The sequence below is a fragment of the Mustelus asterias genome, chromosome 12 (assembly GCF_964213995.1).
Source record: "Mustelus asterias chromosome 12, sMusAst1.hap1.1, whole genome shotgun sequence".
Classification (NCBI taxonomy): domain Eukaryota; kingdom Metazoa; phylum Chordata; class Chondrichthyes; order Carcharhiniformes; family Triakidae; genus Mustelus; species Mustelus asterias.
Window position 1 is genome coordinate 106749263 of NC_135812.1, and position 14550 is coordinate 106763812.

The following is a 14550-nucleotide window of genomic DNA, read 5'->3' on the forward strand; positions in this document are numbered from 1 at the left end:
CTATAGCAGATTGTAGAGTGATTGTGTTCCCTGTCTAAAGCTATACCTACCCCAGAGTTTTTGTTCTTTAAACTGGTTCCTAAAAAGTCAATTTCTCCCCAGTGACCACATATGCAACAGAATTCCTCAGAGCTTTGATAATTGAAACAGACAGAAGAGCTGTATAAATTTTAGTTGCTCAATGACCACACCTACAACCCAACTGGAGAGAGGGGACAATGAAAAACAATGTGCAGTGAAGCCAATTAACAGACTTCCCAGAGAATATAAATTTCACCCATCATCAGTCACAACTTGAGATCATCCAGACAGCAGTTAAAATCCCACAAAGTCTCAACAGCAAATCAGCTCCAATGCTCACCAGATTCAGATGGATATATAGATTAATTTTACTTAGGGCAGCACAGTGGTTAGCACTGCTGCCTCAGCACCAGGGACTCGCGTTCAATTCCAGCCTCAGGTCACTGTCTGTGTGGAGTTTGCACATTCTCCCCGTGCCTGCGTGGGTTTCCTCCGGGTGCTCCGGTTTCTTCCCACAGTCCAAATATATGCGGGTTAGGTTGATTGGATTAGGTATGCTAATTGACCCTTAGTGCCCCGGGGTAAATATGTGGGGTTACGGGAATCGGGCCTGGGTGGGATTGTTGTCGGTGCAGGCTCGATGGGCCGAATGGTTTTCTTCCGCACGGTAAGGATTCTACTGTTAAAATTTCTTAAAATCTCTTTGAGACTGGAGAGAGTATATTGAATGATGTGAATATTATAGCTTTTCTACACTCCACTATGAATGCTTCATTAAATAAAGTCTTCAATGATGGTTTTCTCATGCATGGAGCACAGAACACAGAACAGCTGCTTCACAAACATTCAACATTTGGACAATGATACACTGATTTAAAACTACAACAAAGGTCCCAAGAATGGAAAATTCCAGTCCAACACTTGCTTTGAATTGGCTTAAGATCTAAATTCAATTTCACTCAAATTCAAAGATGAAATGAGCTTCAGACAGAGCGAATTGTTAACAATAAAGCACAAACAAGCTGCAAGTGGGGTTCAATCGGCAAGATGAAATACAACAGCAATTCTCATACCCAAATTTATCACATTCTGCTAGCTTTAATTCCTGAACATATACACACTCATGTATAGAGAAACATGTCACTCAGTTTTACTCAAGTTTTGCCCACATTATACATCTGCTTTGTTGCCCAATTTGTCGATAGTCCTGTGCAGCATCTTTGCATTGCTTTTGCACCTTCCTTACCGCTTATATTCCCACCTAGCTTTGTACAGTCAAGCAAACATAGGAAGATAGGACTTAGGAGCAGGAATAGCCATTCAGCCCTTCAAGCCTGCTCCATCATTCGATAAGATCATGGTTGATCTGGCTGTGGTCTCGACTCCAATTTCATGTCTGCCTCCCATAACCCTCGACTCCCTGGTCCATCGAATATGTTCAATTCTGCCTGGACTAAACCTAGATTCATCATTCTCAATCTCTTTGTCCGAGTCATTAATATGGACTGCAAATAGCTGATGCAGGACTCCAATAGTTGTAGCCTGCCAACTTACAAATGCCCTGGTTAGAGTCATAGAGGTTTACAGCATGGAAACAGCCCCTCGACCCAACTTATCCATGCCACCTTTTTTTTTAAAAACCCCTAAGCTAATCCCAATTGCCCGCATTTGGCCCATATCCCTCTATACCCATCGTACCCATGTAACTGTCCAAATGCTTTTTAAAACACAAAATTGTACCCACCTCTACTACTACCTCTGGCAGCTTGTTCCAGACACTCACCACCTTCTAAAAAAATTGCCCCTCTGGACACTTTTGTATCTCTCACCTTAAATAAATGTCCTCTAGTTTTAGACTCCCCTACCTTTGGGAAAAGATATTGACTATCTACCTTGTCTATGCCCCTCATTACTTTATAGACCTCTACAAGATCATCCCTCAGCCTCCTACGCTCCAGAGAAAAAAGTCCCAGTCTATCCAGCCTCTCCTTATAACTCAACCATCAAGTCCCGGTAGCATCCTAGTAAATCTTTTCTGCACTCTTTCTAGTTTAATAATATTTTATAATATGGTGACCAGAATTGCACACAGTATTCCAAGTGTGGCCTTACCAATGTCTTGTACAACTTCAACAAGACGTCCCAACTCCTGTATTCAGTGTTCTGGCCGATGAAACCAAGCATGCCGAATGCCTTCTTCACCACTCTGTCCACCTGTGACTCCACTTTCAAGGAGCTATGAACATGTACCCCTTAGATCTCTTTGTTCTGTAACTCTCCCCAGTGCCCTACCATTAACTGAGGAAGTCCTGCCCTGGTTCAATCTACCAAAATGCATCACCTCGCATTTGTCTAAATTAAACTCCATCTGCCATTCGTCAGCCCACTGGCCCAATTGATCAAGATCCCGTTGCAATCTGAGGTAATCTTCTTCACTGTCCACTATGCCACCAATCTTGGTGTCATCTGCAAACTTACTAACCATGCCTCCTATATTCTCATCCAAATCATTAATATAAATGACAAATAACAGTGGACCCAGCACTGACCCCTGAGGCACACCGCTGGTCACAGACCCTATGTTTATGCATAGAGATGTTTATCCCTATGCTCTCCTGTCTGTTGCCCAATCCTCCATCCTACCAATAAATCACCCCATATCTTGAGTTATTAACCTTCCATATGACACTCAAAGGCCTTTGGAAACCATATTAGATCTACTGATTTGTTTTTAATTACAGCCTCAAAATACTAATAAATTTGTCAAAGATGATCTCCTTTCTGTTAAACCATGCATGTTTTCTAGGTGTATTAAGACATTATATTTCAGCATTTTCCCACTGATTGATGTCAGGCTATTGGCTGTATTTCATAGTTTTCTCCCCCTCCTTTCTTGAATAGAGATATTATATTTGCTAACTTTCCAATTGCTGAGACAGTTCTAGAATCTCAGGGGTTGTGAAAAGTCATAACCAGTGCATTCACCGTCTCTTTCACAACACTTGGATGTGAGCTCATGTTCTGGGGGTTTGTCAGCTTTTTGTCTTTTAAATTTCTCCAACACTTTCTCTCTGCAGATATCAGTTACCTCAAGTTCTTTTCTCGTATAACAGCTCCCCACCTTGGCTACCCCCTAGTTATGGTACATAATTTGTGTCTTAAAATTCAATCATTGAAGCACAGGAGGCCATTCAGCCCAGAGTCCATGCCAGCTCTCCACAGAACAATCTAGTCAGTCCCATTTCCCCATTTTATTACCATAGCCCTGCAAGTCTGTTCCTCTCAAGTGCCCTTTCAATTTCTACTGTGAAGGCAAACATTTGTTCAATGTCTCTGCTATTTCCTCATTCCACGAAAATTTCTCCTATCTCTGCCTCCAAGGGGCAGACATTTACTTTAGCTGCTTTTCATTTAGCATATTCGTAAAAACTATTTACAATCCATTTGATTTTCTGGATTAATTTGTACGCCCGTTTCAATTATCTATAGTTTCCTTCCTTTAAAGTTAATATTAACCAGTACAACACTAATGGACACTCCTGGATCCATGTGCACTGTGTCAAGCAAACAGCAGGCGAAGAAAGCTCAGGATCCCTTTGAGCCCCTCCCTTCTTCAGTCAAAATGATTGGTCTGTACAGACTCTAGAGTCGAATAAACTTCTCTTTGCTGAATGCCTCATTCCTTTCCCATAAAGCAAATACTTAGTTTCAATCAAATCAGAATTTCATTTAACAATTTAAAATCACTGAGGGTACACATGATGCAAAGGCAACATCAAATCTGTATTACCAAACTAAGTATAATTAAAACAGCAACAGGCAAGCTTCACCAAATTGAGGAGAGACTATATTAATAGACCAGGCTGATTACACATGTTCAATTTGACAAGATTGAAACACCACGATTTAACAGGCACCAAGCATACATTTCTAAAGAAATTAATTTCCATCCAAACATTTGAACCGTTAAATCAAACAACTGTGCACAAGAAACACTAACTGTAATTCAAGTTAGACACCACAGTGCAAAGCATGCATGAATACGGTTCAGGGCTCCCTCAATACTGCACGGGGGGTGTCATCTTTCAGATGAAGTATTAATCTGAGGTTCTGTCTGCTCTCAGGTGTTCTGAGCGGCATGGTGGCATAGTGGTTAGCACTGCTGCCTCATAACGCCAGGGACCCGGGTTTGATTCCCGGCTTGGGTCACTGTCTGTGGGGAGTTTGCACATTCTCCCCGCCTCTGCATGGGTTTCCTCCGGGTGCTCCGGTTTCCTCCCACAGTCTGAAAGACACGTAGGTTAAGTTGATTGGCCATGCTCGATTGCCCTTTAGTGTCACACGATGCGTAGGTTAGGGGGATTAGCAGGATAAATAAGTGGGGTTATAGAGATAGGGTTCTTTCGGTGCAGGTTCAATGGGCCGAATGGCCTCCTCCTGCATGGTAGGGATCAGGATTTGCCCCTTAATCAGCATCAGCAAAAGAGATCAATTGGTCACTTGCCTCATTGTTGTTGGTGGAGCAATCCATGTACAAATTGGCCACGTTTGCCAACAATGATACTCATTGATTCAATGGTAGTGAAACCACAAAGGACACAAAAGGTGCCATATAAATTACAAATTTTTCTTCGTTAGATTGCAAGCAGCAACTTTCTACCAACATCCCAGGCATTCTTTGCTAAATGCAAAATTAATTTGTATTTCCGCTAAAGATGCTCTGGAAAACAATGCAGGTGATCACACGTTTAAATTCAGAGGTCTGCTTATACAGAATAACAGAGGAGGAATCTGAAACCACTTCCCATCCATTGAGAAAAGCCTCCTTTCACTATATGATAGACAATTAGTGGTTACATTACTGGACCAATAATGAAAACTAGGGTTCAAATCCTACCAATAGCGATCTAACAATTTCAATCAAGTTTTTTAAAATCTAGAAATAAAAGGCTAGCATCAGTTTTTAAGATGTCCATGAAACTGTTGGATTAAGGTTAAAAATTCCACTTGCTTCACTAATGCTTTAAGAAAAGCTGCCATACTAATCTGGTCTGTGTCTACATGGCTCCAGTCTTACTCAACATAGTTGACTTAACTGCCTTTGTAATGGTCGAACGAGTCACTCAGTTTTTATCAAATCGCCATAAAGAATCCCTCCTCGGGGTATCTAGGGATGGCCAATAGATACCAACCTTATTGATGCCAATACCCTAAGCATACTTTTTATAATTAAATGCATTCATTCAATGGTGAGGGAGAAGTTCTTTCCTGCAGACTATGGAAGAGAAACATGAATGGCCCGTTCAGATCACCAAGCCTGTTCCATCAGACCATGATCGATCAACAACAGTCATTTACAACTCACCTACAGGATTGAAAATGAAATCTTTATGAACAAACACTAGAAATCTTATCCATGCCATGGTTGCAGATAAAGCTTGGCACAACATCGTGGGCCGAAGGGCCTGTTCTGTGCTGTTCTATGCCGACACTATAGTTAAGTAAGCCTACCAACTTTCTCAGAAGACGAAGGAAATTTGGCATGTCAGCTACAACTCTCACCAACTTTTACAGATGCACAACCAGAAATCATTCTTTCTATGGTATCACAGCTTGGTATGGCTCCTGCTCTGGCCAAGACCGCAAGGAACTACACAAAAGGCCGTGAATGTAGCCCAATCCATCACGCAAACCAGCCTCCCATCCATTGACTCTGTCTACACTTCCCGTTGCCTCAGCAAAGCAGCCAGCATAATTAAGGACCCCACGCACCCCGGACATTCTCTCTTCCACTGGGAAAAAGATACAAAAGTCTGAGGTCACGTACCAGCTGACTCCAGAACTGTTTCTTCCCTGCTGCTGTCAGACTTTTGAACGGACTTACCTCGCATTAAGTTGATCTTTCTCTACACCCTAGCTATGACTGTAACACTACATTCTGCACTCTCTCCTTTCCTTCTCTATGAACGGTATGCTTTGTCTGCATAGCGCGCAAGAAACAGTACTTTTCACTATGTTAATACATGTGACAATAAATCAAATCAGTTCTTACCTAGGGTCTGTGCTGGTTTTACCGAGTTGAGCTTGGTCTCTGCAGCTGTGGTATCAGTATTGCGAGTTGCAAGAGGCTTAGCAACTGGTGCTGTGGATCTGTCCGCAGCATCTCCTGTCCATCGAAGGGTGAACTGGAGCGTAGGACCCTGAGAAAAGGTTTCAAAAGGAGGTAACCGCTGTAAAATAAAAAGCAAGGTATTAATTAGAACAAAACACTTGACAGTCAGTTACTCAATTTCAAAATATTAACAAGCAGAGTTTCATATCAGAACAGAAACCGTAGGGTAGACTTTCAACTTGTTGCTGATGTAAAACAGGCAATACAAGATGCTCAGCCAACAATGGAAATGGAAAAGGAAACAAGCAGTGGATATGAAATGCCAGCATTATGCCTATGCAGTAAGTTGAAAATCTAACAGTCAAGAGGCCACCAGTCAGTCACAGAAAAGTGTGTTTCAATGAATCCAGGAAACACCAATTCAGCACTGCAACATATGGAAGGGGTGGAGGGTGGGGGAAATACATACCTTCCCATCCAGAATGGTTTCCCATGTTGCTCTTTTCTTGCTGACAGGGCATTCATCCATTTCCTGCATGGCTACTTCATACTCCCCATCAAGGAGCTGCAACCGCCTGCAAATCAACACCGGTAGATTCAAGGGACTACAACTAACTGCACAAAATCTGCTTATGTAACAGTGACGACAGTGAGCAGTGCCCACCCCCACAACATTGTTGAAGATAGAAAACTCAATTCAACTAATTGGGTTTTAAAATTCAAATTTTGAGTTGGGTGAAGTGTGCCTGGAACAAGCTGCCAGAGGTAGTAGTAGAGGTGGGTACAATTTCGTCTTTTAAAAAGCGCTTAGAAAGTTATATGGGTACAATGGGTATAGAGGGATATGGACCAAATGTTGGCAATTGGGATTAGCTTAGGGGTTAAAAAAATGGCGGCATGGACAAGTTGGGCAGAAGGGCCTGTTTCCATGCTGTAAACCTCTAGGACTCTATGAATGGGTGATGCAGTCAGTTAAAAACATCCAGGCCCCATGTTCAATCAAATCCAGTTGTCCACCGACGCAAACCCACCATGAGTAGTTTGATAATTCCACCCAGGAGTATGTGTGCATGGGGTGGGGGCAGGATGAAATTCACCATTCATTGGAATGGTCCCAATACCCCTAAAGTCCGTGGAATTTCTGGCTCTCCCACCAGTTCCACACCCTGTGGAGGGACTATTTTGTCCACAAGTGAAATGCCCCTCATTGCCGTCAATCTTCATTCACCTAAAGATGTCTCATCATAGTTTTCCATAGATCAGCAACACAAGTAATTTTGGTAAAAATGATTGCCTGAGTATTAATAGAGGCACAATTGAAATATCATTCAAAATATATCAATTGGCAGATTTGCAATTAATAAACCCGAGAGCTACCTTCTCTCAAATGGGAAATTCCACATTTTTAGAACCTCAGAGAACTGCTTTAATTTAAATGTGTCTAAATCTAAACTGAATTTGTGCTGACTGGAAACAGCCTGCTTCCTACTCTTCGGTTCATACACTTCTAAATCCCATTATATTATAAATACACATTTTTTCTATCCAGTATTAGCAATAATTTCAGAAAATTAGATAAAGGAGCCAATTAAAACATTTGCATAGTCTCCCCACACTACCCTCACCATATATGTCTGCTTCTCTGAGCTATACATTTTTTTCTAACTTGCTTTGCAAAGTTTGTGTGCACATCATCTGTAGAACTGATGACAAACCTGCAGCAACTAGTCTATGAATAACAAGCTATAAACAGAGATCACAATCCCAACACGCAACCACAGCCAAGAAGTGATGCACACATTCGCACAGTGGCTGTTAAGACATCGAAAGCAGAAACCCTGGCCAAGTTCCCTCCCTTTGGCTCAGGAGTCAACCAATTGCCCCTGTGGAAATCAGTAAATTCAGCAGCGTTCTATATTTTTGTATAAATTCCATCTGCAAGCTGATGATGATTAACTAGTTTAAGTGGAATTCCAACACTTCATGGTGACTTTCCTAGCAGTTAAAACGATGCTAATAAAATTGAGTGGACAACCATTCAGTTCCGGTCCACTGCTAACCACTTGGCTAAGTGTAAGTGCTTTGGTCATTTTCTCTTCACTAGATTTAGTGAATGAATACCGCAAGAGCTTGCTCTTCCTATGTTTTACACACAAGCTTGCTGTTCCGATGCATACTCAAAGAAAGCGCCATCCTACATCCTTATTTGAGTAACCCAGTAAAAATGCAGGCACATCTTTCCTTTTCAAACCCCATTAACTGTTGTACATTCAAGCATCGACAGATCACTCAAGACAAAACATGAGGTAGCCATCCACACAAGCTACAAAGGCCATTTGCTTCCAAGACAGTGCGTCAACAGACTTCCTTCCCAAAGACAATCCCACAATGGAACAATCTGCCAAAGGAAATAATCACAGACCTATCACTTAGGATCAAGACCCATGTTTAGATCTTTTCAATTTATAAGTTTTCACATGCCTGGTTTAGCTAGCACTGCCCGTATGAATGCAGAATGCAATGCCAACATGGTTCAAGCAGAACTAAAATACACACCTCTTTCACCAGACTCCATACTGACAACTTGGCTGTATTCTTACCTATTTTTATCAAAGACGGTCATCTGAGCTACGAAGGTTTTCTCCCCATCATCTTTGTGAGACGAATTTCGCTTTCGCCTACTAGGAAGCTCATCGGTTACTTCTAAAGACAAAAGTTCCACATCAGGAGTGGCGATTTCAGTTACCATAAGATCAGGTTATCAGAACAGCACACTGATGCATTTGTTTCTAAGCAAATGCATGTAAACCTTCCAGAAACAGTTTCGCGTAACAATATTGAATAGTGTAGAAGCTAAAAAAAAATCAATGCTGGCAGCAAGTTCGAACCCACATAATTCAAAACATTAACATTCGGTTTTCCAGTTTGTGTTGTTAATGGTGCCTTGTGTGACAGTTGTACCTCAACAGGAGCCAGTCATAAACTAGTGCTTCAGGACTTAATTACCAAACATCAGTAAAGACAGGAGAGTAAGAATGGAACATTCTTAGTAGACTGCTGGTCAGTGGTTGTGTCTAAGCTATTCAATAAGTCCAAGGCCAAGAAAAAAGTAATAGACTTATCCCTCAAGGAAGGGTGAGAACGTTAAGAGGTGGGAAATGGTCACTGAAAAACTGACTGGCCAGTTTAAACATCGCAGTTTCCCTATTCCAATTTACACCCACTGACTCCACACTGAATGATCAGAACAGAATCTGCAAAGATTCCCCAAAGATGATGGGGAGAAAGCACACCAAGTTCTCATTGGTGGAAATATTAGTTTAAAGGGGGCTGGGGGAAATAGTGTGTCAAATGGAAGTGCAATGGCTCATACATTTGATAAAAGCTCTGCTGAAAAGTAAAATTAAGTTGATATGTGTTTACAATGTTTAGACAGAAGCATTACGGAAAATGCTATGAAACTAGGACTTGTAACATTTAATCCAAGTGCTCTTAAAAAACTGCAAAACATCTTTAATAAGCTATGACTGCTGGTGGCCGCGCCAAAAGGAAAAAAAAGGTTTAAGCCAATTTCATGAAGGCCACTTGTCAGCCTTCGATCAGTGGTAGCACCCACACCTGAGGCAGAAGACTGTACTAATTTCTACCAGAAACTTGTAATTCTCTCAGAGCGACTCAAAAACCTTTATCTCCCATTTGTTGGATCTTGTTGTGCACAAATTGGTTGCCATATTTTCCTAAAATAGTAACTGCAGTTCAAAAATACTTGATTGGCTATGAAGCACTATGAGGTTATGGAAGGTTCTCTATAAAAGTAAAATCTTCATTCTCTTTTGCACATTTCAAATGCAAGATGGCTTTAATAATTTAATAAATGGCAGGATTTTTAGAATTTGGAAGGAACATCTTGCTTTTCAAATGGTTCCTCAAGGTTTGAGCTCCCAAACAAAGGCACCAACAATTCCTAGAGAAAAGCAAGATGACATTCAAACTTCATCAAATGAAATCTGCATTTATTGATAAGCAATAGTGTCGATCTAGCACAAGCCAAAGTCTCAATGCTAATCATTTAAAGTTTCAGCCAGAATGAATATCCCATCCCAACCTCATGAGAAAACACACTTACCAATATTTTCATTAATCTCTCCATTGGTCAGTCCATTCACTTCCCTCCTGCCTGGACGGGTCACTCTGAACAGCAATGAATAGGATTTTACCATATGGCTGTTGCTAGGTTCAAACTCGTTGCTAGGGACTGCTAGGGAAGGACAGTTGCCTGGTTTGGATTGGCTGTTGTCTGGGTTCAAAGGCACCTGCTTTTTACCTGTAGGCACTTGCTTGATAGGGCAACTAACATCCTTGAAAAGAAATGAAGTTAGTGAACTATCTGCTCAAACTGCAACAACACTTGCAAAAATAATTACATACTTAAAACTCAACTATCAAACCAAGACTGCCAAGGCAGCAGTCTTGCTAAATGTTTTGAACAAGTGATTTATTGCAGGTGACCAACTTAGGTTCTAAAATCCCCAATAATTAACCTAATGTGAGCTAGGGTGGACGTGAGCAGAGGAGACAAGAGAATTACCAAAATATTCAAGCACATAGAATTTCTTTTCCCAATGATATCAGCCCATGACTAGGCAGAAGGGGTCAATAGTTCTTAAAACAGGTAGGGAACAATTTACCTGGTCTGGTTTACATGCGACTCCAGACTCCGCAATATGGCTGTCTCCTAACTGCCATCCGCAAGCCACTCAATTATATTTAAAGTGTCCCATTACTACCTTTAAAGGGGATTCAGGGTTGGCCAACAAATGCTAGCCTTGCCAGTAACATCCAAATTCCACAAATTAATTGGAGAGGGGAGGGAAGAGGAGAAATCATCTAATTTTCTTGTTCCTCCTCACTTCAGCAACCCCCATCAGAAAACCCATTTGCAGTGACAATGGGTGAAGACTGCTTTTGGGGTTCAGCTTTGATAACATTCCAAGCTCATACGCAAAGAAACACTTGAACAACGAGTGCCAAAGGAACAAAATGCTGGAAAATCTCAGGAGAGAGAGAGAATAGAGCCAACGTTTCGAGTTTGGATGGCCCTTCGTCAGAGCTCTGACGGTCATCCAGACTCGAAACATCGACTCTATTCTCTCTCCACAGATGCTGTCAGACCTGCTGAGATTTTCCAGCATTTTCTGTTTTTGTTTCGGATTCCAGCATCCGCAGCATTTTGCTTTCATCTTAAGCACCACAGGGATACTGGCATCCATAAAGATGTATCACAGCACAAGTGAGTGCATTTAGCAAAATGAGAGAAATAATGTTTAACGAACCCACTTTAACATTTAGTTGAACAAATGATTCAATTTCATAGAATCAGAATTGTCATGGTGCAGGCCATTCAGCCCATCGTATCTGCACCAACTCTCCAAATCAGCATGACTTAGTGCCATTTCCCCAGCATACTGTTTCCATTCAAATAATATCTTTGCCTCAATTGAACATACAAACAGCAACTTCAACTACACAATTCTCAAGTCAGTCCAAACACCTCGAAACTATGAAAGCCACATGCATTAAACCAATTTTGTCTAAGCTTTGTGACAAAATAAGAGGCGGGGGGGGGCGGGGTTTTCCCCACCTACTATAGGTAAAGACTGCAAAGGCGTCTCTTACTAAAATCACAGGCTTTAGTTAAAAGTGGACATGAGATTCTTTTGAGCTATTAATTTAAAATAGATCATCAGCTGGACAGGGTCTTGAAAAGGGCAGATACGGTTGCCAGATATAAAAGTGAAAGCAGAAAATATAATGGCCAATTAAGGCACTAGACCTATTCCAATACAATATATTTTATTACCAATTTTTTCCAACTCATTTAATCCACTGAGGAATCTTCCTCCCTGAACTGTCAGAAAGTCAAATCAAATGAAATATTACATTCCACATTACTTTTCCTCAAGTAAGTACCTTCACCAGGATTATTGGAGATTAAAGTGTGTAAAGTTGTCCCAGTTTTCACTAACCAATATACAATGATACAAGCATCCCAGGTGACATGTCAGGTTAAGATAATAAAAGATCTCTATACTCTACCTTACGTTTTTTGTGACAGACTTTAACAAGTAGCACCTCCAGGGATACAGAGTTTTGTTCGTTCTCTGAGTTTTGAGATGGCTTTTCTACAGAAAGATTCAAATAAGAGTTAAAAGTTCCAATTCATTAAGATCCAATTAAATTTAATTTAATCTAAATACGACACCATTCTAAGATTTACTTACAAGAGTAATACATTCATGTTTCATTTTGTGCCACAGGTCAGGACACAAGGTCATACCTGCCTTTCCACAGCAAACTAAACCTCTGCCAGTCATCAAAAGGTATCAAGTATAAGTCTGGCACTTGCACACAGCAATGTCAATGGGGGTCACCCCTTTTGCAACTCCTAGCTGAACTGTAAAGGGATATTGGCAAACTAACAGGTTCCCTTTGTATCTCTCTTTATATCCGGATGATGCTGTGACCTAGGAGGTCAGAAACTATTTTAGACTTTAACATGCTTACTACTGAGTGGCAAATTTAGATCAGGTCTGCCCAATTTAATGTTGAAATAAAAGATATAATTTTACTCAATACTTAAAAGTTACAAAGCCAATGTGCAGAGCAAACAAAGCAAGCCCTTAACCTATCTACTTGCTAGCTTCAAAAACCAATTCAAACTGAATTCATTTCATGGTCCCCACAAGAGACATGTACAAAATCCAAGCTAACAGGAAAAGGCACCTGATCTTGAGCTTGATCTTAGCCAAAAAGCCGAGAAGCGATGACGCTACACTCCATTCTGAATTAATTCATAAAGCAAGAAAGGTTCAAGTATGATGTACACTTTAGATTACAGTTCCAAGCCTTTGCAATTGTTGCAATGGATTTAAATGAGCAGAAGAATGGCTTTATTAAGAGAGGGTGAAAAGGAGAGGGTGAAAAGGAGAGGGCATGCCCATTAGGGGCAAGGGAATTAAGGCCACGTTTAATAATACTATTGAGAACTAATTTCTATTTAACGCAACACTTCAAGGGAGAATTTGTCAACTACTTAGCCAGTTGAGCCAAAAGTAAACACATGGAGTACAATTGCATCGGTACTTAATTAGCCTAATTAAGGCATTAAGAATTTGCCCAGCTATCTATAACAGGTCTGGTTAAGCTCCTGCCAGTACTTGGTGGATACATGGAAAGCTTGGGTGCTAAGGCACCCTGTGTGTTTACTGGCAGCATTCTATCCAGTGTCAGACATGAATGATGACAACTGGGTGAGGTAGGAAGTAACTACTAGCAAATTCGTATGCTCAGGTTACCGTATGGACAGAGCAAAACAGGTACCAGATCAGATAAATGGGGTGTCATCAAGCAAAGGGTCCAGTCCACCATAAAGTAACAGGTACATTCCGGGGGTCAACTTCTCAACTGTAGCAATAGTCATATGGTTAACTGACCAGGCAGGAGGTAAAGACCAACTTGGTTTAGTAATGTCTGATATACTTTCATAAGGCTGAAAGACACAGTTTCATACTGCATTAATGATTTTAATTTTCATAGTACACAATATACCAGTACTCCACTGAGCCAGTTAAATGATCATGGGAAGCAAGCAATAAAGTCACAAAACTACAGTCACAAGGAGGACCATTCAACAATCGATTAAGAACCTTGAGCTTAATTGGATGCTGCAGAAGTTATAACTAAACTTGTCCAGGGAAAACTGATTAATATTTCCTCAATGCTCTCAAGTCCCTCAGCCTCTTGGATAAACTCTCAGCTCTTGCATGCCTGGATTCACTGGATTTGTGATCAGAATACCTCTGCTCACTGGAAATTTGTGACAAACAATGTGCATCGTATCGCAATGGAGCACTGCCCTGCAACAATACAAGGTCATCCAACACTGCCATGGTAGAGACTCCAAATCTCGTTTCAAGAGGAATATTAATTTCCCAGCCTACACACAGAGCATTTATTCCTGATCTCATGGGGAAAATGCTTCGTGGGTTTCCTCCGGGTGCTCCGGTTTCCTCCCAAAAGAGGTGCTGGTTAGGTGCATTGGCCGTGCTAAATTCTCCCTCAGTGTTACCCAAACAGGCGCCGGAGCGTGGCGAATAGGGGAATTTCACATTGCAGTGTTAATGTAAACCTTGCTCGTGATTAATAAATAAACTTTAAATGCCAACTGGAAACATCCTTTGGTTAACTCACTACCTTTGGTTTTTCACTCGATTACCCACTATTCTCATTATTCTTTTGCCATCATCCCACTGCATTTCCTGCAGATGACTCCAAGCACTTTGTCCAAATGGTTGTCTTCCACCTATGAAACATTAGTATATTCAACTGCACATAGGTGAGACTGACTCTGCGCTCTT

General features: G+C 41.1%; 1 protein-coding gene across 2 annotated transcripts in view; it reads right to left on the minus strand.

Moving 5' to 3' along the window:
* Window positions 1–14550, minus strand: part of suz12b (SUZ12 polycomb repressive complex 2 subunit b) — a 68407-nt gene that overhangs the window by 18523 nt on the left and 35334 nt on the right. For both annotated transcript variants that reach the window (XM_078225820.1, XM_078225819.1), the window contains exons 6-10: window positions 12230–12315; window positions 10260–10491; window positions 8734–8836; window positions 6603–6708; window positions 6074–6251 (exon numbers count right to left, since the gene is read on the minus strand). In XM_078225820.1, the coding sequence (XP_078081946.1) occupies window positions 6074–6251; window positions 6603–6708; window positions 8734–8836; window positions 10260–10491; window positions 12230–12315 (705 nt within the window). The remainder of the gene's footprint in view (window positions 1–6073; window positions 6252–6602; window positions 6709–8733; window positions 8837–10259; window positions 10492–12229; window positions 12316–14550) is intronic.